The 25,752-nt window shown below is 44.4% G+C and overlaps 1 protein-coding gene across 5 annotated transcripts in view; it reads right to left on the bottom strand.

The window, feature by feature from the left end:
• The window catches only part of LOC115158802 (disks large homolog 1-like), a 197,018-nt gene that overhangs the window by 147,544 nt on the left and 23,722 nt on the right, over positions 1–25,752 (bottom strand). Inside the window, exon 1 of one of the 5 annotated variants that reach the window (XM_029708140.1) lies at positions 22,496–22,785. The exons of the other annotated variants lie outside the window; for them this stretch is intronic. Within the exon in view, the coding sequence (XP_029564000.1) occupies positions 22,496–22,525 (30 nt within the window). The 5' untranslated portion in view covers positions 22,526–22,785. Of the gene's footprint in view, positions 1–22,495; positions 22,786–25,752 lie in introns of those variants that run through there. 5 annotated transcript variants of the gene reach the window in all.

Genomic DNA, 25,752 nt, shown 5'->3' with positions numbered 1-25,752 from the left:
AAGTCAGTATTGGCCCAATCAAGAGATCCCAACAGGCGCTGTGGGGGAAAGACGAAAATCAATGATAATATTTTATTATAAAACAAGCAAAAAGAAACACTGAAATGTTACAGTTACATAAGTATTCAGATACTTTACAGAGGACTTTGTTGAAGCACAATTGGCAGCAAATGGGGAGCGTTGCTGCACAGCTATTTTCAGATCTCTCCAGAGATGGTCAATTGGGTTCAAGTCCGGGCTCTGGCTGGGCCACTCAAGGACTTTCAGAGACTTGTCCCGAAGCCACTCCTGAGTTGGCTTGGCTGTGTGCTTAGGGTCCTTATCCTGTTGGAAGATGAACCTTCGCCCAAGTCTGAGGTCCTGAGCGCTCTGGAGCAGGTTTTCAACAAGGATCTCTCTGTACATTGCTCTGTTAATCTTTCCCTCAATCCTGACTAGTCTCTCAGTCCCTGCTGCTGAAAAACCTCCCCAGAGCAAGATGCTGTCACCACCATGCTTCACCGTAGGGATGGTGCCAGGTTTCCTCCAGACATGACGCATTCAGGCAAAAGAGTTCAATCTTGGATTTATCAGACCAGAGCATCTTGTTTCTCATGGTCTGAGAGTCCTTATATACAGGTAGCCAGAGGCAGCCAGACAGAGAGAGAGAGAGAGCGAGAGAGAGCGAGAGAGAGCGAGCCAGAGAGAGCCAGAGAGAGCCAGAGAGAGCCAGAGAGAGCCAGCCAGAGAGCCAGCCAGAGAGACAGCCAGAGAGACAGCCAGAGAGCCAGCCAGAGAGCCAGCCAGAGAGCCAGCCAGAGAGCCAGCCAGAGAGCCAGCCAGAGAGCCAGCCAGAGAGCCAGCCAGAGAGACAGCCAGAGAGACAGCCAGAGAGACAGCCAGAGAGACAGCCATATCTTCTGTTAGGTGGGAGGGAAAAGACTAAAGCTGCTGTATATCTCACTGCTGACAGACGGCTCTGATTGATAAGAGGAGTGTGTTTGTGCGGCTGTGCTGTGCTTGGCCAGGTTACCCTGAATGTGTCTTCTGTACTTTCCTGAGTGTGTGTGGTTGTGTTATATTGGGCTTTTGACACTGTGTGTGTGTTATGTAGCCTGTGTGTGTCTGGCAGAGTTGCTGACAGCCAGCCTGCAGCCACCAGGGAGCAAATATAGCCCTGCATAACTCCCTGGCAGAGCCTACACACTCACACCAACAATCTAAAAGCAACAGCAACACACAAAGTGCAGAGAGCCAGAACGGTGGTGAGCATTCCTCTCCAGTATGGTGACCCACGGCCTAGCAGGGAGCCGTGACCCACAGCCTAGCAGGGAGCCACGGCCTAGCAGGGAGCCGTGACCCACAGCCTAGCAGGGAGCCACGGCCTAGCAGGGAGCCGTGACCCACAGCCTAGCAGGGAGCCAGAGCCTAGCAGGGAGCCGTGACCCACAGCCTAGCAGGGATCCACGACCCGCGGCCTAGCAGGGAGCCACGACCCGCGGCCTAGCAGGGAGCCACGACCCGCGGCCTAGCAGGGAGCCACGACCCGCGGCCTAGCAGGGAGCCACGACCCGCGGCCTAGCAGGGAGCCACGACCCGCGGCCTAGCAGGGAGCCACGGCCTAGCAGGGAGCCGTGACTCACAGCCTAGCAGGGAGCCACGGCCGAGCAGGGAGCCACAGCCTAGCAGGGAGCCGTGACTCACAGCCTAGCAGGGAGCCACAGCCTAGCAGGGAGCCACGGCCTAGCAGGGAGCCAGAACGGTGGTGGGCATTCCTCTCCAGTATGGTGACCCACGGCCTAGCAGGGAGCCATGACCCGCGGCCTAGCAGGGAGACACGACCCGCGGCCTAGCAGGGAGCCACAGCCTAGCAGGGAGTCACAACCCGCGGCCTAGCAGGGAGCCACAGCCTAGCAGGGACTCACGACCCACGGCCTAGCAGGGAGCCACAACCCGCGGCCTAGCAGGGACCAATGGCCTAGCAGGGAGCCAGAACGGTGGTGGGCATTCCTCTCCAGTATGGTGACCCACGGCCTAGCAGGGAGCCATGACCCGCGGCCTAGCAGGGAGCCACGACCCATGGCCTAGCAAGGAGCCACAGCCTAGCAGGGAGACACGACCCGCGGCCTAGCAGGGAGCCACAACCCGCGGCCTAGCAGGGACCAATGGCGTAGCAAGGTGCCAGTGGAGGTTGAGAGCAGTGGAGAGGCAGGCTAAGGCAAGCCAGCCAGGTCTGTTTTTAGCCTGAGCTGGGTGAGGCTGGTGGGGCGCTCTATCCCTGTCCGGACTACTCCTCCACAGACAGGGCACTCATTAAACCAGCCTGCAGCTCAGCCCACCTCTCACCCTCGGCCTGCACGGGGCCTACTGTTACCCAGCACACACAGCATGTACTCTGTCTCATTGACAGAGTGACTAATACTACTCACAGTGAGGTGACAGTGACGTTGTACTCAGTACTGTAGGTAGGTAGAGAGGTGGAGGAGAGTGGGAGGCCAATGACTCATTGAACAGAGAGAGCGAGAGCGAGAGAGAGAGAGCGTGTGAGTGAGTGATATCACTCCTGTCCAGTTGTCCCAGTTAAACTGTATATATGAAACAAGAGTCGGGACACAGACTACAGAGAGAAGATAAGCTCTCTCCCTGTTTCAATAGGACTTATCATATTTAATGAGAAAGGACTAGTGGCTGACAACACAATAGCGTGCGTAGCAAGTACCATAGAAAACAGTAGTAGAAAATAGAATTATCCTACCACATGGACCATGGTGAAATACTGACTGGCTGAAAATGTAATGACATGTTTCATATATTCTGTTTATTTTGATCGAGACAGTTTTTATTTGGATTTCCTCATTATTGTATATTAATTCAATAATACCACTATAACATATAGAAGAATCAAATGTCTTTCACTTTAGACAATTTAAAAAGATGTATCAATGTGTAGTTCAAACAATACCATGCATAATCTATGAGCAGAATTACTGTCATACTTCAATTAGCCACCAAATCCCTCATTTGAAAGAAACTATTTTCTGGAAGCTGTGAAGCGCCATTTTCCCTACATTTACCCCCACGTGGGCCAGCCCCCCAGCAATCCGATTTTCAGCCAATGAGCTTCAGTCCCTCGCCATTTGAGTGACACCTAGCTAGACACGCGCGCACACACAGCGAGAGAGACAGTAATGACGTGGTACACACAGTACAGCGAGAGAGACAGTAATGACGTGGTACACACAGTACAGCGAGAGAGACAGTAATGACGTGGTACACACAGTACAGAGAGAGAGACAGTAATGACGTGGTACACACAGTACAGTAATGACGTGGTACACAGTACAGCGAGAGAGACAGTAATGCCGTGGTACACAGTACAGCGAGAGAGACAGTAATGCCGTGGTACACACAGTACAGCGAGAGAGACAGTAATGACGTGGTACACACAGTACGGCGAGAGAGACAGTAATGACGTGGTACACACAGTACAGCGAGAGAGACAGTTATGACGTGGTACACACAGTACAGCGAGAGAGACAGTAATGACGTGGTACACACAGTACAGCGAGAGAGACAGTAATGACGTGGTACACACAGTACAGCGAGAGAGACAGTAATGACGTGGTACACACAGTACAGCGAGAGAGACAGTAATGACGTGGTACACACAGTACAGCGAGAGAGACAGTAATGACGTGGTGCACACAGTACAGCGAGAGAGACAGTAATAACGTGGTACACACAGTACAGCGAGAGAGACAGTAATGACGTGGTACACACAGTACAGAGAGAGAGACAGTAATGCCGTGGTACACAGTACAGCGAGAGAGACAGTAATGCCGTGGTACACACAGTACAGCGAGAGAGACAGTAATGACGTGGTACACACAGTACGGCGAGAGAGACAGTAATGACGTGGTACACACAGTACAGCGAGAGAGACAGTTATGACGTGGTACACACAGTACAGCGAGAGAGACAGTAATGACGTGGTACACACAGTACAGCGAGAGAGACAGTAATGACGTGGTACACACAGTACAGCGAGAGAGACAGTAATGACGTGGTACACAGTACAGCGAGAGAGACAGTAATGACGTGGTACACATTCTGACATACTATAAACGACACACAAGGTGGAATAGAATAGATAAAATGAGTTGTAATTCTTCTGGTGGAACATGGGATGGAATCACATGATGTGGGAAGACCAGTGTTGGGGGTACTCAAATGACTTTTAGCTAGCTAGCGAGATGGCAGCGCCAACAGCCTTGACATCGCGGAAGTATTCATATTATTCTTCACATTATCTTGACTTGGTAGAAGAAAAGGAGAAAAAACAAACATAATAAAATACTAACTGTGCCTCGGGGATAAACTCATGTCAACTGTGAAAAACTCAACTTCAATTATCACGAAGCACCTGCAGGCCAAGCACAGCTCCACAAGACTGGCGGAGAAAGACCTACGCCAGCCGATTGCCGTTGATGCTGAGGATTACGATGCATCTGTTCCAAAACAGCAAAAGCTAGATTTCTGCTCAGGCTAAACCCGTCACCACGAGATAACTAAATGAACATGTATGAGTCTTTGATGATTGTAAATAATTCCTTTGATTTCATGCCATTTATTTCAATGCATTATGTTTAGGACTTATCTGAGATTTTGCATGTGGTCAGCAGTTTAACGCGGAGGTTATTTCCATTATTCAAGTCGGGCTTGTTGTGACTTAATAGCCTGTATTTAGTGGCTTTAATATGTATATCTCATTTCATAAAGCTGCGTAAAATGTTTGGTTTTCATTTATGGACAATGATGCTTTGATGCGTTGGGTGCCTCAAGCACTGAGATGCAGTGCCTTAGACCACTTCACCACTCGGGAGAAAAACACACAGCTCAATTTACTACTACAACTGAAACAACTATTAGGAAATCAGACAGAGATCTCGGCCTTGAGCTCTCCCACGATTTTCAAATGACATCACAGTGCTGCATTGACAACTTTAGGGGCTTAGCGGAACATTCCACAAGTTCTAAGTAGGCAAGCCATTCTACGGTAGTGTTCCCCCTTTACTAGGCATAACAATGACTAATACACGCAAAGCATTTTCAGAGGGTTGTGTGTGTTCGGTAAGGCAAAAGTAATGTAACAACTAACGAGTTACTTTCCACAGTAAGTACCGGTGTAATTTAACAAGTTACTTAAAACGGCATTTAATGTTGTAACCTAACGAGTTACTTTTAAAATGGCATTAAATGTTGTAACCTAACGAGTTACTTTTAAAATGGCATTAAATGTTGTAACCTAACGAGTTACTTTTAAAATGTAACGTTCCCCAACACTAGGGAAGACACATCCTCACACACACAGTCTCTTTAGACAGACATCATCATCATCATCATCATCATCATCATGTCAGTATCACGTAAATCTCTGCCTGCGCTTTAGAGAGCACCCTGCTCATCCCTGTCCACACGTGATGCAGTGGGGGGAAACCCATGCTCACGTCACATGACAAGCGCCACACACTGCACGTTACACCCCCCCCCCCCCCCGACACTGTGCTATGTCACAAGGAGTTTCTGCCAGCCTTGCCAGGTCAGGGCTTCATACAGCTAATGAAGGGTGGAAAGCTTATCAACATTTGTCTGGCTCAGAAGGGAAGATAGGGACAGACCTGTATTAAAAGACTGTGTTCAAAACCATTCAAATAGTAGAAGAGACAGTTTAGTTGAGTAACCAACAAAATCTCAAGGCATATTTGCGCCACATATATAGGGAAAGGGAGATACCTAGTCAGTTGTACAACTGAATGCATTCAACTGAAATGTGTCTTCAGCATTTAACCCAACCCATCAATCAGAGAGGTGCCGGGGGGGCTGCCTTAAATCGACATCCAACTAACTGACTCGATCATTCACAATAAATCTATTTCACAAATGTACTATTTTGGCTGAACAGCATAACAAAAAACTACCATAGCCTATTATTTTAACAACAATTTGACACCAAAGAACATCAAGCCTCTAACAACATTTAAAATGCGATTCTCACATGGGGACCAGAACGAAAATGTATGCACTCACTACTGTAAGTCGCTCTGGATAAGAGCATCTGCTAAATAACGTAAATGTAATATAGGGAACTCATAGGATGTGCTAACACCATTGGTTTACCCTTCAGGGAACTCAGAGGATGTGCTAACTAGAGGTCGACCGATTAATCGGAATAGCCGATTATTTAGGGCAGATTTCAAGTTGTCATAACAATCGGTAATTGCCATTTTTGGACACCGATTGTGGCCGATTACATTGCACTCCACGAGGAGACTGCGTGGCAGGCTGACTACCCTGTTACGCGAGTGCAGCAAGAAACCAAGGTAAGGTGCTAGCTAGCATTAAACGTATCTTATTAAAAAAAAAAAAAATCAATCTTAACATAATCACTAGTTAACTACACATGGTTGATGATATTACTAGTTTATCTAGCTTGTCCTGCGTTACATATAATCGATGCGGTGCCTGTTAATTTCTCATCGAATCACAGCCTACTTCGCCAAGTGGGTGATGATTTAACAAGCGCATTCGTGAAAAAAAGCACTGTCGTTGCACCAATGTATACCTAACCATAAACATCAATGCCTTTCTTTAAAATCAATACACAAGTATATATTTTTAAACCTGCATATTTAATTAATATTGCCTGCTAACATGAATTTCTTTTAACTAGGGAAATTGTGTCACTTCTCTTGCGTTCTGTGCAAGCAGAGTCAGGGTATATGCAGCAATTTGGGCCGCCTGGCTCGTTGTGAACTGTGTGAAGACCATTTCTTCTTAACAAGACCGTAATTAATTTGCCAGAATTGTACATAATTATGACATAACATTGAAGGTTGTGCAATGTAACAGCAATATTTAGACTTAGGGATGCCACCCGTTAGATAAAATACAGAACGGTTCCGTATTTCACTGAAAGAATAAAACGTTTTGTTTTCGAAATGATAGGTCATTAATATGGTCAAATCCAGAAACTAAGGCTCGTATTTCTGTGTGTTATTATATTATAATTAAGTCTATGATTTGATAGAGCGGTCTGACTGAACGGTGGTAGGCGGCAGCAGGCTCGTAAGCATTCATTCAAACAGCACTTTCGTGTGCTTGCCAGCAGCTCTTCGCTGTGCTTCAAGCATTGAGTGGTTTATGACTTCAAGCCTATCAACTCCTGAGATTAGGCTGGTGTAACCGATGTGAAATGGCTAGCTAGTTAGCGGAGTGCGCGCTAATAGCGTTTCAATCGGTGACGTCACTCGTTCTGAGACTTGGAGTAGTTGTTCCCCTTGTTCTGCAAGGGCCTCAGCATTTGTGGAGCAATGGGTAACGATGCTTCGAGGGTGACTGTTGTCGATGTGTTCCTGGTTCGAGCCCAGGTAGGAGCGAGGAGAGGGACGGAAGCTATACTGTTACACTGGCAATACTAAAGTGCCTATAAGAACATCCAATAGTCAAAGTTATTTGAAATACAAATCGTATAGAGAGAAATAGTCCTATAATTCCTATAATAACTACAACCTAAAACATCTTACCTGGGAATATTGAAGACTCATGTTAAAAGGAACCACCAGCTTTCATATGTTCTCATGTTCTGAGCAAGGAACTTAAACGTTAGCTTTTTTACATGGAGCATATTGCACTTTTACTTTCTTATTTAAAACAAATTGAACATGTTTCAATATTTGAGGCTAAACTGATTTTATTGATGTATTATATTAAGTTAAAATAATAGTGTTCATTCAGTATTGTAATTGTCATTATTACAAATAAAATAAATAAAATCGGCAAATTAATCGGCATCGGCTTTTTTTTGTTCCTCCAATAATTGGTATCGGTGTTGAAAAATCATAATCGGTCGACCTCTAGTGCTAACATCATTGGTTTAACCTTTAGGGTACTCAAAGGATGTGCTAATGCACCACCGGTTGTCCCTGGTATAAATTGGGCAGTGACGGTCTTGGAATTTGAGGTTACGGTAATTGCCAATGTACACGGTCAACGACATAACCGTTCGAGGGTGGGGGGGGGGGGTTAAAAAAGGGAAGGTCACAATTATGTTTGTACACTTGTTAACATGGATATACTTCTGGAGTCCAGACAGGCTACTTTAGGAAACTTTCTGAATGGACATATAGGCCTATAGAGAGAATCAGCCAACTAAAACATGTACACCCCTGTAAATCAAAGTTAAGAGAGTGCATCGCAGTGCTAGCTGTGCCACCAGAGATTCTAGGTTCGAGTCCAGGCTCTGTCGAAGCCGGCCGCGACCGGGAGGAGGCGCATAATTGGCCAAGCGTCGTCCGGGTTAGGGAGGGTTTGGCCGGCAGGGATATCCTTGTCTCATCGCGCACTACCGACTTCTATGGCGGGCCGGGCGCAGTGCACGCTGACACGGTCGCCAGGTGTACGGTGTTTCCTCCGACACATTAGTGCGGCTGGGTTGGATGGGCATTGTGTCAAGAAGCAGTGCGGCTTGGTTGGGTTGTGTTTCGCATGCCTCTCGACCTTCGCTTCTCCCAAGTCCGTACGGGAGTTACAGCGATGAGACAAGACTGTAACTACTACCAATTGGACACCACGAAATTGGGGAGGAAAAAAGGGGGTAAAAACAAATGACAAAAAAACAACAACCTTGGCCTACCTTAGGCTTTCTGAAAGAAGCGAATGAATTGACAAGGAAGTATAAAAGGGGTAGCTATAGTATGAAGATGGAATTGACAATCATTAAAATAGAAACAAATTAACGGTTTTGATGGTTATTAGTAAGCATTTCACTGTAAGGTCTACACCTGTTGTATTCGCCGCATGTGACAAATAAAATTTGATTTGATTATATTTTCATGACGGTCTACATCAATAACCGTCAGTCACGCGGTTATTCAGTTATGGTCCCAGCCCTAGGTATAAGAGTAACAGCCCACATCCCCTAAATATCTCCTCAATCCCCATAACTCAACAACGCACCAGCGTCAAACAGAAGGTATACTTTACATTGCGTCCTCTGTCACTCCTATGGTCCTCCATGGCGATGTAATAAAAAGGTGTGTTGTTGATTATTCCCTAAGACCACTCACAGTAACTCTGCCCACGGCGCACCACTGACCCTATTCCACCCCTCCCCTCTCTCCCAGGCTCAGATTAATATATTCAATCATGAAAATTCCCCTGGATTATATATATATCTCTGGCTGGATGGACGGCTGGCTTCCGCAATGCATCCTACTGTTACCACGAGTACCTGTCAAAAAACCCACGCTACCAAGCTCTTACCAATTCTCTGACTCTCTAAAATAGGTCTTTCCAAAGACAATTACAGGATAAAAGGTAAGCTTCTTACTTCTTAGAGATTAAGGGGCTAAGCTTAGGGGTAAAACTTTTGCTCTGTTGGAGCCCAGGAATACCAAAGTAATCAAAAAAACGGACTAGAGGATGCAGGGCACTTCTGTTGCATTATTTAACATGGAGTATGATACAGAAAACTGCAGATACCAGTTGGCTTAAGAAAAGCGTGAGTTTCATTCAAAGCTAGATCTCTCTCTTCCCCATCGGTCAGTGTCCTCATGTAACCGACTGGTTATAAGTCTTTTGTGTGACTGAAGTTCTAGGCCCTTCCAACCCTCTGAGCTAAAGCCTGGTGCCTAGGCATTAACTAACACGATTCCCCAGACTAAGCCAGGGATAACCTTTTCAGTCGCGAGCCTATTCTGATTACTCAATCAATCAGTCCCTCAACGTTACTATTCAATCAATCAATCAGTCCCTCAACGTTACTATTCAATACATCAATCAGTCCCTCAACGTTACTATTCAATACACAAATCAGTCCCTCAACGTTACTATTCAATCAATCAATCAGTCCCTCAACGTTACTATTCAATACATCAATCAGTCCCTCAACGTTACTATTCAATACACCAATCAGTCCCTCAACGTTACTATTCAATCAATCAATCAGTCCCTCAACGTTACTATTCAATACACCAATCAGTCCCTCAACGTTACTATTCAATACATCAATCAGTCCCTCAACGTTACTATTCAATACACCAATCAGTCCCTCAACATTACTATTCAATACACCAATCAGTCCCTCAACGTTATTCAATACAGCAGTCCCTCAACGTTACTATTCAATACACCAATCAGTCCCTCAACATTACTATTCAATAAATCAATCAGTCCCTCAACGTTACTATTCAATAAATGTCCTTAACGACCGCTTCACAACAATGCTGCCCAGGTTTCTTTTAGGCTTGAACCATCCTAAAAATAGCAAACCCTGTGGCCAAAATAAAAAGTCTAACTCACAATAGCCTGATCTCCTAAGACTAGGAGCTGTCACCATTATCTCTAGGCTAATTGGCGTTCAGCGTGTCTGAGAAAAAAACTCCTCAGCAGAGGATGTGGGCGCAGGCCACTCAGCATTACTGTATCTGTAGTGCAGTGTTTCCCCAGATATTCTAGACGGGGCAGTCCCCCCCCCGCCGCACAACCTGACAAATACAGCAGAGGGAGATGCAACAGAGCATTTCAAAGATACTAAATTTTTTGTATTTCTTTTAATAAAAACGGTCGTTTTTTTCTTTGTATTATATTTTACCAGATCTAATGTGTTATATTCTCCTACATTAATTTCACATTTCCACAAACTTAAAAAGTGTTTCCTTTCAAATGGTATCAAGAATATGCATATCCTTGCTTCAGGTCCTGAGCTACAGGCAGTCAGAATAGGGTGTCATTTTAGGCGAGGAGGTATTAAGGATCCCCTCATCTGGTGCACATTGTTGTTCTACACCTGATTCAACTAATCAATGGCTTGATGATATGTTGACAAATTAAAACAGCAGGTGTGCTAGTGGTGGAATGGAACAAAAATGTGAACCCGACTGAAATTCCCAGAGGAAGCGATTGAGAAACACTGCAGTAGAGAAGAGAGAGCAAAGTTTCTCTCCTTGACTGCAGGCACTGTGGTGTCACGTAAATTCACAGAAAGCACATTGACATCACGCACGCACACACACTCCTTACAGATCTTTAGGTTTTACCTTACTGTAAAGGAAGTGTTTTTATCAGGGGAGGCCTGTGATTGGATAATGGATGAGCTAAGATTGTCCTGTCTGCCTGTCAGAGGTGGATTATTGAAGTGGCTGATCTTGAGAGATGAGCTGGGGCAGCCAGGGTTCAAATTACACACCTGTTTGTCCCTTCAGCCTGTTGGTCCCTGGTCCCTGACACCATGTGTTAGTTCCATGGACCAACAGGCTGAAGAGACAATTTGTTTGTGCTTTCAGCCTGTTGGTCCCTGCCACTATCCGTTTGTCCCTTCAGCCCGGTGGTTGGGTTCTCATGACTCCAGTTTTAGCTTAACGAGCTGACTGTGGCTATGGATTGCAGCTGTCCCGTTGGTCAACGACAGACAGACTGCACAGACACACAGGCGTACAGGAAGTTATTAAAAGGCTCCGTCTGTAGGCAGATCAACTGACCTCCCACTGAGTGATAAACGACTGATAACAGAATGAAAAGTGGTCAACAACTCTGAACTCATACAAGTTAAAGAAAAAGGGTATTTTAGCCATTCAGTCACACATGACTCCTCAATGTCCTTGAGAGCTAAGTCCCAAACTCAGTAAACTGACTATATAAAAAGAGAAAGGCAAAACTCTGTGCTGCAGTCAAGGTCATTGAGCTCTCTCTCTCTCTGATACCTTTATCCAAAACGACTTACAGTATTTTACATACGGGTGGTGCCAGATATCGAACCCACCATCCTGGCATGGCGGGCTCCATTACCAACTGAGCTACACAGGTTGTCAGACAACCTCGTCTTCCTAGGTGAGAGCTCTCTCATAGGCTCCTGACTCCAGCCATCCAGTGGTAGTCCTTACAACAGATGACCAATCTAGAAAGACTGACGATGCAGCGGTTTTAGCTACATGAGCAATTTCTGGTTCTTAACTCAGACCCAGGACTAAGGATGGAGGTGAGGTTAGGATAAGGTTAGATGATATGTTGCCATAGTTTCATCCTTTCTAACATGGCCAGATGGGACAGTGACAACAACACCGCGTGTCCTCTGAGAGGAGGCCGTTTATCTTTCTGGGGAAGGTCACAATCAGGATGGAGGACGGAGTCAGAGCGGGGGAAGGGTAACATCTCAGTCACAACCTTGGAGTTCCAGTAGAGAGTGAGTTCTCCTCCAGGGCAGAACAGGGCAGGGGTGAGTGAGTTTCTGCAGGGCAGAACAGAGGTGGTCCAGATGTTGTCCAGTCCCCCTCGGATCACGCACCGCACACAGGCCAAGGCACCAGACTGACTGGAGATGATTTTATAGCACACTTTCCCTACTGAGGATAATTAGGAGTCTTTTTTTGTCTTACTAGTCTCAAGAGATATAGTCAAGGACACGTTTGTGTTCAAACACATAATAATTACAACTGACCAGGTGAGCGTCGGCTGTACAACACAATTAATCAATAGCATTCAGTAGTTTAAAATGTTTGTAAAACTAGGAGTTAAGTCAAACTACTGTATAGTGTTCTGTATAGCGTGTGTAGATGTATGAATCCACTGTAGGGCCTTGGGAGTAGCCCAGTGGTCTAAGGCACTGCATCGCAACACCAGCTGAGCCACTAGACATCCTGGTTTGAGGACCGGGAGACCCATTGGGGCGGAACACAATTGGCCCAGCGTTGTCCAGGTTAGGGCAGGGATGTCCTTGTCCCATCGCGCTCTAGCGACTCCTGTGGCAGGCCGGGCGCAATGCACGCTGACATGGTCGCCAGGTGTACGGTGTTTCCTCCGACACATTGGTGTGGTTGGCTTCCAGGTTAAGTGGGCGTTGTGTCAAGAAGCAGTGCGGCTTGGTTGGGTTGTGTTTCAGAGGATGCGTGGCTCTCGACCTTCACCTCTCTCGAGTCTGTACGGGAGTTGCAGCGATGAGACAAGACGAACTACCAATTGGAAACCACGAAATTGGGGAGAAAAGGGGGTAAAAAAATTTAAAATAATATATATATATATATATATATATATATATATATATATATATATATATATATATATATATAACGACTATGTGAAATATTGGAATATAAACAAACAGAACCATACATACAGCTGCTTTAATACATCTACATTAATGTGAAACAAGCTAGTCCTGGCCACTCCATCTAATTTACTGCTGTGCGCTGGCTGTGGGCTAAACACGTACATTAGTTTGTTATTCAGTGAGGGGAGGGGACCCATGCTGCCTGGCCTGCATAGCGTAATGGAGAGGAGCGAGAGCAGTGTGATTTAACAGCCATCCAGGACACCTTTCATATAGTGTTCCCTGAGTACTGGTGCCTACGTCTGCCCACCAGCTGTACCGTACTGTACTGCCTGACAGATTAACTCAACTCAGTCCTCCTACTCAGCTCTCTCTCCGTCTCTGTGTCTCCCATTCAACAGAAGCATGGATGGAGTAACCAGCCAGGGGATTGCCTCAGGAGCAACACATTGAAGTGGGAATGAAAACATAGGCCTTCTGTTACTGTACTTACATCACACCTCAATTACCCATCTTGGGGTTGTTTTATTTTCAGAAAGATTATCTCTGTAATGACAAATGTGATGCATTGTCTTTAGTACACCCAATTATACCAACTACCTAAACATTCAATTTGTATATCACTTTTTACAAAAGCCTTTCAACAAAAAGTGCCTTGGCCTCATTTATAGACCCTGGGCCTCATTTATAGCCCTCATTTCAGGGTCTTAATGCCAGAAGAGCAAGACAAGATGGAAGTGGAATGGATAAATTCCCCAGACAGGAAGAAATACAGTGGAATGGATTAGAGGTTGGCCGATTATGATTTTTCAATGCCGATACCGATAATTGGAGGGTGGAAAAACCCCGATGCCGATTAAAATCGGCCGATATATATATATATATAATAATGGCAATTACAATACTGAATGAACACTTATTTTAACTTAATATAATACATCAATAAAATCTATTTAGTCTCAAATAAATAATGAAACATGTTCAATTTGGTTTAAATAATGCACAAACAAAGTGTTGGAGAAGAAAGTAAAAGTGCAATATGTGCCATGTAAAAAAGCTAATGTTTAAGTTCCTTGCTCAGAACATGAGAACATATGAAAGCTGGTGGTTCCTTTTAACATGAGTCTTCAATATTCCCAGGTAAGAAGTTTTAGGTTGTAGTTATTATAGGACCATTTCTTTCTATACCATTTGTATTTCATACACCTTTGACTATTGGATGTTCTTATAGGTACTTTAGTATTGCCAGCCTAATCTCGGGAGTTGATAGGCTTGAATTCATAAACAGCGCAATGCTTGAAGCACAGCGAAGAGCTGCTGGCAAGCACACGAAGGTGCTGCTTGAATGAATGCTTACGAGCCTGCTGCTGCCTACCAACGCTCAGTCAGACTGCTCTATCAAATCATAGACTTAATTGTAATATAATAACACACAGAAATACGAGCCTTCGGTCATTAATATGGTCAAATCCAGAAACTATCATTTCGAAAACAAAACGTTTATTCTTCCAGTGAAATATGGAACCGTTCCGTATTTTATCTAACGGGTGGCATTCCTAAGTCTAAATATTCCTGTTACATTGCACAACCTTCAATGTTATGTCATAATTATGTACAATTCTGGCAAATTAATTACGGTCTTGTTAAGAAGAAATGGTCTTCACACAGTTCACAACGAGCCAGGCGGCCCAAACTGCTGCATATACCCTGACTCTGCTTGCACAGAACGCAAGAGAAGTGACACATTTTCCCTAGTTAAAATAAATTCATGTTAGCAGGCAATATTAATTAAATATGCAGGTTTAAAAATATATACTTGTGTATTGATTTTAAAGAAAGGCATTGATGTGTATGGTTAGGTACACATTGGTGCAACGACAGTGCTTTTTTCGCAAATGCGCTTGTTAAATCATCACCCACTTGGCGAAGTAGGCTATGATTCAATGATAAATTAACAGGCACTGCATCGATTATATGCAACGCAGGACAAGCTAGATAAACTAGTAATATCATCAACCATGTGTAGTTAACTAGTGATTATGTTAAGATTGATTTTTTTTTTTATAAGATACGTTTAATGCTAGCTAGCACCTTACCTTGGCTCCTTGCTGCACTCGCATAACAGGTAGTCAGCCTGACACGCAGTCTCCTCGTGGAGCGCAATGTAATCGGCCATGATCGGTGTCCAAAAGTGCTGATTACCGATTGTTGTGACAACTGGAAAATCGGCCATTCCGATTAATCGGTTGACCTCTAGAATGGATCAACTCCCCAGACAGGAAGAAACACACTGGAACCAGACTCCAGAACAGGAGGCGGAAGCCTTCATCTCCACAACTCAAAACTACTATGATTTCTAGCTGTTAGAGGGTGTCTGACCGTCAGTGGCAGCCCTAATGGATGTATTATTTAAAAAATATATCAAATGTATTATTTTTAAAATATATACACCACCGTTCAAAAGTTTTGGGTCACTTAAAAATGTTGTTTTTGAAAGAAAAAAGAAAAAAGCTTTCTGTCCATTAAAATAACAAAATTGATCAGAAATACAGTGTATACATGGTTAATGTTGTAAATGACTATTGTAGCTGGAAACGGCTGATTTTTTTATGGAATATCTACATAGGCGTACAGAGGCCCATTATCAGCAACCATCACTCCTGTGTTCCAATGGCACGTTGTGTTAGATAATCCAAGTTTATCATATTAAAAAGGCTAATTGATCATTAGAAAACCCTTTTGCAATTAAATTAGCACAGCTGAAAACTGTTGTTCTGATTAAAGAGGCAATAAAACTGGCCTTCTTTAGACTAGTTGAGTATCTGGAACATCGGCATTTATGGGTTCGATTACAGGCGCAAAATGGCCAGAAACGAAGTCCTTTCTTCTGAAACTCGTCAGTCTATTCTCGTTCTGAGAAATGAAGGCTATTCCATGCGAGAAATTGCCAAGAAACTGAAGATCGCGTACAACGCTGTGTACTACTCCCTTCACAAAACAGCGCAAACTGGCTCCAACCAGAATAGAAAGAGGAGTGGGAAGCCTTGGTGCACAACTGACCAAGAGGGCAAGTAAATTAGACTGCCTAGTTTGAGAAACGGACACCTCACAAGTCCTCAACTGGCACCTTCATTAAATAGTACCCGCAAAACACCAGTCTCAACGTCAACAATGAAGAGGCGACTCCGGGATGCTGGCCTTCTAGGCAGAGTTGCAAAGAAAAAGCAATATCTCAGATTGGCCAATAAAAAGAAAAGATTAAGATGGGCGAAAGAACACAGACACTGGACAGAGGAAGATTGGGGGGAAAAAAAGTGTTATGGACAGACAAATCTAAGTTTGAGTTGTTCAGATCACAAAGAAGAACATTCGTGAGATGCAGAATTTTTTTTAAAGATGCTGGAGGAGTGTTTGACAGCATCTGTCAAGCATGTGATGGTCTGGGGGTGCTTTGGGTGGTGGTAAAGTGGGAGATTTGTACAGGGTAAAAGGGATCTTGAAGAAGGAAGGCTATCACTCCATTTTGCAACGCCATACAGCGCTAAATTAGAGCCAATTTCCTCCTACAACAGGACAATGACCCAAAGCACAGCTCCAAACTACGCAATAACTATTTAGGGAAGAAGCAGTAAGCTGGTACTCTGTCTATAATGGAGTGGCCAGCACCGTCTTGACTAAATTTCCTATTCATTTTGCAACTCATTTCATGCATGTTTTCATGGAAAACAAGGACATTTCTAAGTGACCCCAAACTTTTGAACGGTAATGGAATATATATATAGATAGATAAACTCCCCAGACAGGAGTTGATCTGTCTAGGGACAGATACACACACACACACAGTTGAAGTCGGAAGTTTACATACACTTAGGCTGGAGTCATTACAACTCATTTTTCAACCACTCCTTACATTTCTTGTTAACAAACTATAGTTTTGGCAAGTCGGTTATGACATCTACTTTGTGCATGACACAAGTCATTTTTCCAACAATTGTTTACAGACAGATTATTTAACTTATAATTCACTGTATAACAATTCCAGTGGGTCAGAAGTTTACATACACTAAGTTGACTGTGCCTTTAAACAGCTTGGAAAATTCCAGAAAATGATGTCATGGCTTTAGGAGCTTCTGATAGGCTAATTGACATAATTTGAGTCAATTGGAGGTTTACCTGTTGATGTATTTCAAGGCCTACCTTCAAACTACGTGCCTCTTTGCTTGACATCATGGGAAAAATCAAAAGAAATCAGCCAAAACATCAGAAAAAAACATTGCATACCTCCACAAGTCTGGTTCATCCTTGGGAGCAATTTCCAATCGCCTGAAGGTACCACGTTCATCTGTACAAACAATAGCATGCAACTATAAACACCATGGGACCACGCAGCTGTCATACCACTCAGGAAGGAGACACGTTCTGTCTCCTAGAGATGAACATACTTTGTTGCGAAAAGTGCAAATCAATCCCAGAACAACAGCAAAGGACCTTGTGAAGATGCTGAAGGAAACAGGTACAAAAGTATCTATATCCACAGTAAAACAAATCCTATAATCAACGTAACCTGAAAGGCCGCTCAGCAAGGAAGAAACCACTGCTCCAAAACCGCCATAAAAAAACCAGACTACGGTTTGCAACTGCACATGGGGACAAAGATCGTACTTTTTGGAGAAATGTCCTCTGGTCTGATGAAACGAAAATAGAACTGTTTGGCCATAATGACCATCGTTATGTTTGGAGGAAAAAGGGGGAGGCTTGCAAGCCGAAGAACATCATCCCAACCGTGAAGCACGGGGGTGGCAGCATCATGTTGTGGGGGTGCTTTGCTGCAGGAGGGACTGGTGCACTTCACAAAATAGATGGCATCATGAGGAAGCAAAATTATGTAGATATATTGAAGCAACATCTGAGGACATCAGTCAGGAAGTTAAAGCTAGGTCGCAAATGGTTCTTCCAAATGGACAATGACCCCAAGCATACTTCCAGGTTGTGGCAAAATGGCATAAGGGCAACAAAGTCAAGGTATTGGAGTGACCATCACAAAGCCCTGACCTCAATCCTATAGAAAATTTGTGGGCAGAACTGAAAAAGCGTGTGTGAGCAAGGAGGCCTACAAACCTGACTCAGTTACACCATCTCTGTCAGGAGGAATGGGCCAAAATTCACCCAACTTATTGTGGGAAGCTTGTGGAAGGCTTCCCGAAACATTTGACCCAAGTAAACAATTTCAAAGGCAGTGCTACCAAATACTAATTGAGTGTATGCAAACTTCTGACCCACTGGGAATGTGATGAAAGAAATAAAAGCTGAAATAAATAACTCTACTATTATTCTGATATTTCACATTCTTAAAATAAAGTGGTGATCCTAACTGACCTAAGACAGGGAATTTTTACCTGGATTAAATGTCAGGAATTGTGAAAAACTGAGTTTAAATGTATTTGGCAAAGGTGTATGTAAACTTCAGACTTCAACTGTATATATATATATATATATACACATACACTGCTCAAAAAAATAAAGGGAACACTTAAACAACACAATGTAACTCCAAGTCAATCACACTTCTGTGAAATCAAACTGTCCACTTAGGAAGCAACACTGATTGACAATACATTTCACATGCTGTTGTGCAAATGGAATAGACAACAGGTGGAAATTATAGGCAATTAGCAAGACACCCCCAATAAAGGAGTGGTTCTGCAGGTGGGGACCACAGACCACTTCTCAGTTCCTATTCTTCCTGGCTGATGTTTTGGTCACTTTTGAATGCTGGCGGTGCTTTCACTCTGGTGGTAGCATGAGACGGAGTCCACAACCCACACAAGTGGCTCAGGCAGTGCAGCTCATCCAGGGTGGCACATCAATGCGAGCTGTGGCAAGAAGGTTTGCTGTGTCTGTCAGCGTAGTGTCCAGAGCATGGAGGCGCTACCAGGAGACAGGCCAGTACATCAGGAGATGTGGAGGAAGCCGTAGAAGGGCAACAACCCAGCAGCAGGACCGCTACCTCCGCCTTTGTGCAAGGAGGAGCAGGAGGAGCACTGCCAGAGCCCTGCAAAATGACCTCCAGCAGGCCACAAATGTGCATGTGTCTGCTCAAACGGTCAGAAACAGACTCCGTGAGGGTGGTATGAGGGACCGATGTCCACAGGTGGGGGTTGTGCTTACAGCCCAACACCGTGCAGGACGTTTGGCATTTGCCAGAGAACACCAAGATTGGCAAATTTGCCACTGGCGCCCTGTGCTCTTCACAGATGAAAGCAGGTTCACACTGAGCACGTGACAGACGTGACAGAGTCTGGAGACGCCGTGGAGAACGTTCTGCTGCCTGCAACATCCTCCAGCATGACCGGTTTGGCGGTGGGTCAGTCATGGTGTGGGGTGGCATTTCTTTGGGGGGCCGCACAGCCCTCCATGTGCTCGCCAGAGGTAGCCTGACTGCCATTAGGTACCGAGATGAGATCCTCAGACCCCTTGTGAGACCATATGCTGGTGCGGTTGGCCCTGGGTTCCTCCTAATGCAAGACAATGCTAGACCTCATGTGGCTGGAGTGTGTCAGCAGTTCCTGCAAGAGGAAGGCATTGATGCTATGGACTGGCCCGCCCGTTCCCCAGACCTGAATCCAATTGAGCACATCTGGGACATCATGTCTCGCTCCATCCACCAACGCCACGTTGCACCACAGACTGTCCAGGAGTTGGCAGATGCTTTAGTCCAGGTCTGGGAGGAGATCCCTAAGGAGACCATCTGCCACCTCATCAGGAGCATGCCCAGGCGTTGTAGGGAGGTCATACAGGCACGTGGAGGCCACACACACTACTGAGCCTCATTTTGACTTGTTTTAAGGACATTACATCAAAGTTGGATCAGCCTGTAGTGTGGATTTCCACTTTAATTTTGAGCGTGACTCCAAATCCAGACCTCCATGGGTTGATAAATTGGATTTCCATTGATTATTTTTGTGTGATTTTGTTGTCAACACATTCAACTATGTAAATAAAAGTATTTAATAAGACTATTTCTTTCATTCAGATCTAGGATGTGTTGTTTAAGTGTTCCCTTTATTTTTTTGAGCAGTATATATATATAAATAAAATTCAGGGATTATGTTTAAAATACTCATAAAACATGCAGCAAATGTGTGTACATTTTACTCTTTCAAATATATATAGTTAAAACAAGCCGTTCAGTTACCTAGTACTCCGCCAGCAGCAGCGCCAGGGCCTACCGACCCAGTGGTTGGATTGCACTGCCAGCTTTTACATTGTTTGCTATGGGGGGCTGAAACTCAAGAGTTTCAGGTCACAGCACAAAGTCAATGGACCCTCTCCGGGCGCTGAAATGAGTGCCCAGGTCTTCTGTGTCTGTTCTCAGGTAGTCAACAGATGGCGCTCAAGAGCAAAGCGTAATTCAATTCTAAATAAATCATCTTTACGGTCATTGGGAGCCTGGGAAGTAATAAACCGGGCATCCAACAATAGTCGAAGGACAGAGGGATACACTACCTAGAACCTTCTCACAGACCTGGTAGGACGGAAGAAAAAAAACATGGCTCAGTGGCTGCCCACTTTGCAACACTGTATTTTGTTTCCCCTGCCGTTCATCAGATTTGTATCTAGTGGAACTGAAGACATGTGTGGACAAAAGAAATGGGTGTATCACAAAACACAATCACATTAATTAGCCAGCTACAGTATTTTATTTTAGAAAAACAAGAAATTGTTTGGTTGATTCTTTTGTTTGTTTTTCTTTGATTAGCGGTAGCTTGCTAGCTCGCATCCAGACTTCAATTCTCTCTCTGATCTAATATCTCAAACTCTGAAATATTAAGTTATTTCAGAATGAAAGCTAACTGGTTAGATCCTCGTGCTTTGTGGCATTATGCTCGCCATCCACAGTAAGATCATGTGTTTTCACTTGTCTCATCTGTGATTGTTTCGTTCTCCCTGTGCTTGTCACCGGTGCACTCGCTCGTGAGCTGGCTGCTCCTAAATAGTTACATTTACATTTAAGTCATTTAGCAGACGCTCTTATCCAGAGCGACTTACAAATTGGTGCATTCACCTTATGATATCCAGTGGAACAACCACTTTACAATAGTGCATCTAAATCTTTTAGGGGGAGGGGCGGTTAGAAGGATTACTTTAGTTGTACTTTAGTTGGTAATCTGTTCAAAACAGTGTCATCGTGTGCAGCAGTGGTGATTAAATTTTTTACATGCAAAAGTGTAACAGGTGTATTTAGGCTGTTGTTCAAATGCACAGACCACAGTATGTTAGTTTGAAAATCTGCCATAACATTTCTGTCATGCTGAATACCCCGGGTATTCGCCAAATCAGCGGCCGACACTGCCGACCATATTCCTGTTCTAGTAACCATGTATAAAGTGATTTAGAAAAAAGTTATTTCTGATCCGCTTGAACTGGGCCACAGGGCCTCAGTGGTTGTGGGCCTGGCTGACCTTACTCATGCAGGGCAGAGCAGGGCTGGGGAAGACTTACGAGTGCTGGGGAGGAGATGGCCCCCGCTGCTAGCCAGTCTAATAAAGTATTCATACACACCCTGGGACCACCCAGTCCTTTGAAGGGACTGCTGAGCCACCAACCCAATATCAGCCTCACTCAGAGAGGCAGAGGCAGAGCTACAAACAATGATCTGATATAGAAATAACAGTAAATATGGGCTACCGTAACATAGGAAGGAAGGGGTGAAGGTAGGGGGAGGAGGTCGCCACCTCGGGATGGGGGACGGACAGCAAACTGAATAGACTAGATTAAATGCCTATACGTATGTACAGTATATCTCTGTGACAAACCAAGTCTCTAAAAGAAACTGTATGAGAGATGTAGATCTGTTTAAAATGACCTTGGCAAAACAACCCAGTGGGGACTATTCACCAAATACCCTTTTTCATGCCATCTATCTGGAAATGATTATTAAATCCTAACTTTATCAAACAAATCATTTGAATAATCTCCCCTCAGATAAGCTATATAGGCTACTCTGACTGATCAGCATCATGAAAATCCTGTAATGAAATCATTCAAAGTCCAATAACTTCCAAGCAGGCGCTGTTGGTGTTATGCAGTATTACGGACTTTGTTAAAGCAAACAAAAACCCTGGTAAGTGGCATACAGTAAATAGGTCTCAGATTAACTGCCAGTCCTGTTACCTACAATAAAACATGTCATTAGGCTAATTGAGCATCTGTGTATTTCTGTAGAAATCTAATATTAAGATCAAAATTGTACTCAAGCTGTGACAAATCAGATAGAGCTGGTTTGTGATGGTTAATACATTTATTAAGAAGCATGCCAACTAATTTTAAAAAAATCCACTACTTCAAATCAACGATGCGCTCTCTCTGTGCGCATCTGGTCAACTACCGGACATGCAACTCCAGCTTGCTTACCTTGGTGGTAACAATGCATAGGCAGTCCATTCTCCCGAACACTGCAGCAGCCCCGGACCGCTCAGCATTTCATAATGATCCACCTCAGGTTCCTAATGACCACTAGCGCGTGTAGTCAGCACAGCACACACCGCCTCGGTGAGTCAAAGTCCTTCCACGGTGAGGTCAGCATCCTTTGTTTCGCAGGTTAACGGAGGGGCGGGCATGAGTGGATAAAGAGGACGCTCCATTCGCTTCCACTGATAATAGCAGCTCAAGTAGCTACCGACGCGCACGATAGGCTGGCGCGCTCACAGGAGCATTGCGCTCCCACCCGCACATCGTTTGAGCGCGGGTAGTCAGAGCCATGTGGGCTACAGAACCCCACAGTAGTGTAGGATGATGTGTAGAGTGTAGGACGCTGGTGTATTCTTAACCCCTACAGTCTCATTTAGATGAAAACTCTCTGGGCTGCTGCTGGTCTAAAACTGTGCTAATCAAGGAATGCTTTCGTCATAACGGGCAGCTTTAACAACCTGTCTGGTTGGAAGAAAAATCCCCCCTCAATTGAATCGATTACAATGAAACTCACTCAAATCACACATTTGAAATATAGAAACATTGGAAATTAGCAACATCTTAAATGTATCAATGTAATAGTCTGTAAAACATAATATTCTCTATATACGCCATCTATCAACTAAACGTAGGGAAAGCTCCCAGACCTCCATACTGAAATAATAACAGAGGATGTCAGCAGGTAAACATTAGAGACCCAGTGACCTTCAGGGAGGTCTAACACATGAATATTCCAACAGTCTGGATCTCAGATGGTGTTCTGTGGAGCATGAAGCCGTCAAATGACTTCCCTAAAGGCACAAGCCCAGAGTGGACAGACTCCTCACTGGCTCCCTCACTCTCAACACTAACACAACAGCCACAGAAAGAAAACAGGGACAAATGCTGACTAACACTGATAGATGATAGAAAAGCACAGATTTGCCTTGGAGCAGAACTCATTTGCAGCAAGTGTTGCGACCCCTTCTTAACAACATGTAAGAGATGTGCTAAGTAATGACAATTAAATAGATGTCCAGATATCAGAGGCACTAAGTCTGGTGTAGGCCTAGGTAAGAGTGGACGAATGGGGCAATGGCATTTCGGTGACCGAGACCAGGAGTGAAATGGTACCAGGCGTATATGGAATCGACATGAAATCAGAGCCCAGTGAGTGACTGGATGACATCATGCCATGAGGCAGATACAGTGAGTTCAGAAAGTATTCAGACCCCTTGACTTTTTCCATATTTTCGTTATGCTACAGCCTTATTATAAAATGTATTCGTTTTTCCCTCTTGTCAATCTACACACAATACCCCACAATGACAAAGCAAAAACAGGTTTATACAATCCTGTCTCACAATGCTGCACCTTTGGCAGCAATTACAGCCTCAAGTCTTCTTGGGTATGATGCTACAAGCTTGGCACACCTGTATTTGGGGAGCTTCTCCCATTCTTCTCTGCTGATCCTCTCAAGCTCTGTCAGGTTGGATGGGGAGAGTCGCTGCACAGCTATTTTCATGTCTCTCCAGAGATGTTAGATCGGTTCAAGTCCGGGCTCTGGCTGGGCCACTCAAGGACTTTCAGAGACTTGTCCCGAAGCCACTCCTGCATTGTCTTGGCTGTGTGCTTAGGGTTGTTGTCCTGTTGGAAGGAGAATCTTCACCCCAATCTGAGGTCCTGAGTGCTCTGGAGCAGGATTTCATCAAGGATCTCTCTGTACTTTGTTCTGTTCATCTTTGCCTCGATCCTGACTAGTCTCCCAGTCCCCGCCTCTGAAAAACATCCCCACAGCATGATGCTGGCACCACCATACTTCACCATAGGGATGGTGCCAGGTTTCCTCCAGAGGTTTCCTCCAGATGTGACGCTTGGCATTCAGACCAAAGAGTTCAATCTTGTTTTCATCAGACCTGAGAATCTTGGGTGCTGTTTGGCAAACTCATAGCAGGCTGTCATGTGCCTTTTACTGAGGAGTGGCTTCCGTCTGGCCACTCTACCATAAAGGCCTGATTGGTGGAGTGCTACAGAGATGGGTGTCCTTCTGGAAGGTTCTCCCATCTCCACAGAGGAACTCTGGAGCTCTGTAAGAGTGACCATCGGGTTTTTGGTCACCTCCCTGACCAAGGCCCTTCTCCCAATTGCTTAGTATTGCCTGGCTGCCAGCTCTAGGAAGAGTCTTAGTGGTTCCAAACTTATTCAATTTAAGAATGATTGAGGCCACTGTGTTCTTGGGGACCTTCAATGCTGCATAAATGTTTTGCTACCCTTCCCCGGTCCTGTGCCTCGACACAATCCTGTCCCGGAGCTCTACAGACAATTCCTTCAACCCCATGGCTTGTTTTTTTTCTGTGGGACCTTATATAGACAGGTGTGTGCCTTTCCAAATCATGTCCAATCAATTGAATTACCACAGGCGGACTCCAGTCAAGTTGTAGAAACATCTCAAGGATGATCAATGGAAACATGATGCACCTGAGATCAATTTCGAGTCTCGTAGCAAAGGGTCTGAATACTTATGTAAATAAGGTATATCTGTTTTGTTATTTTTATAAAATTTGCTAACATTTTTAAAAAACTGTTGTTTTTGCTTTGTCATTATATTTAGTGTGATGTGGGGAAAAAATGACATTTATTGAATTTTAGAATAATGCTGTTGATGTGGAAAAGGGGAAGGGGTCTGAATAGTTTCTGAATGCCCTGTAGATAGGCATGGAGTGACAGAACAGAACACACCTCGTCTAAACAGAGTACTTACGTGCCTGAACTCGGCAGAAAAAGATTTTCCTAGCACAAGGAGTATTTCTGTTAGGAGGGGAGAGTCCTACCAAGGCCAGGTTATTGACAGGGACGAGGGGAGAGAGAGACAATCAATTCATTTCAACAAAGACGTTGCCATGAAAAGTTATCCTTTAAAACGTAGCTTAAACTTTAACTAAAAAAAGGTCTTACAGAGAAATATTACCCACTGCTTGAACAACTAAACAGGGATAACCCTATGGCAAAATCAAATATGAGAATATGGATTATTACCAAGCTGACATGGGTGGCGACTGCAAATCACTTTCAGACTCAGTACCTTGAAGGCTTCAGCACATATTGTTAAAATAAAATATCAATGAATAGAAAGCAGCAACACAGAACAAACTGACTGTTTGATATCAGGCATGAACACACAATGACATTTCTTCCAAGCGGCTTAATAGTTGTGCCTAACT

Source organism: Salmo trutta, chromosome 22 (assembly GCF_901001165.1).
Source record: "Salmo trutta chromosome 22, fSalTru1.1, whole genome shotgun sequence".
Classification (NCBI taxonomy): domain Eukaryota; kingdom Metazoa; phylum Chordata; class Actinopteri; order Salmoniformes; family Salmonidae; genus Salmo; species Salmo trutta.
The sequence above is the reverse complement of the archived record's forward strand: the minus strand, read 5'-3'. Positions and strand labels throughout refer to the sequence as shown.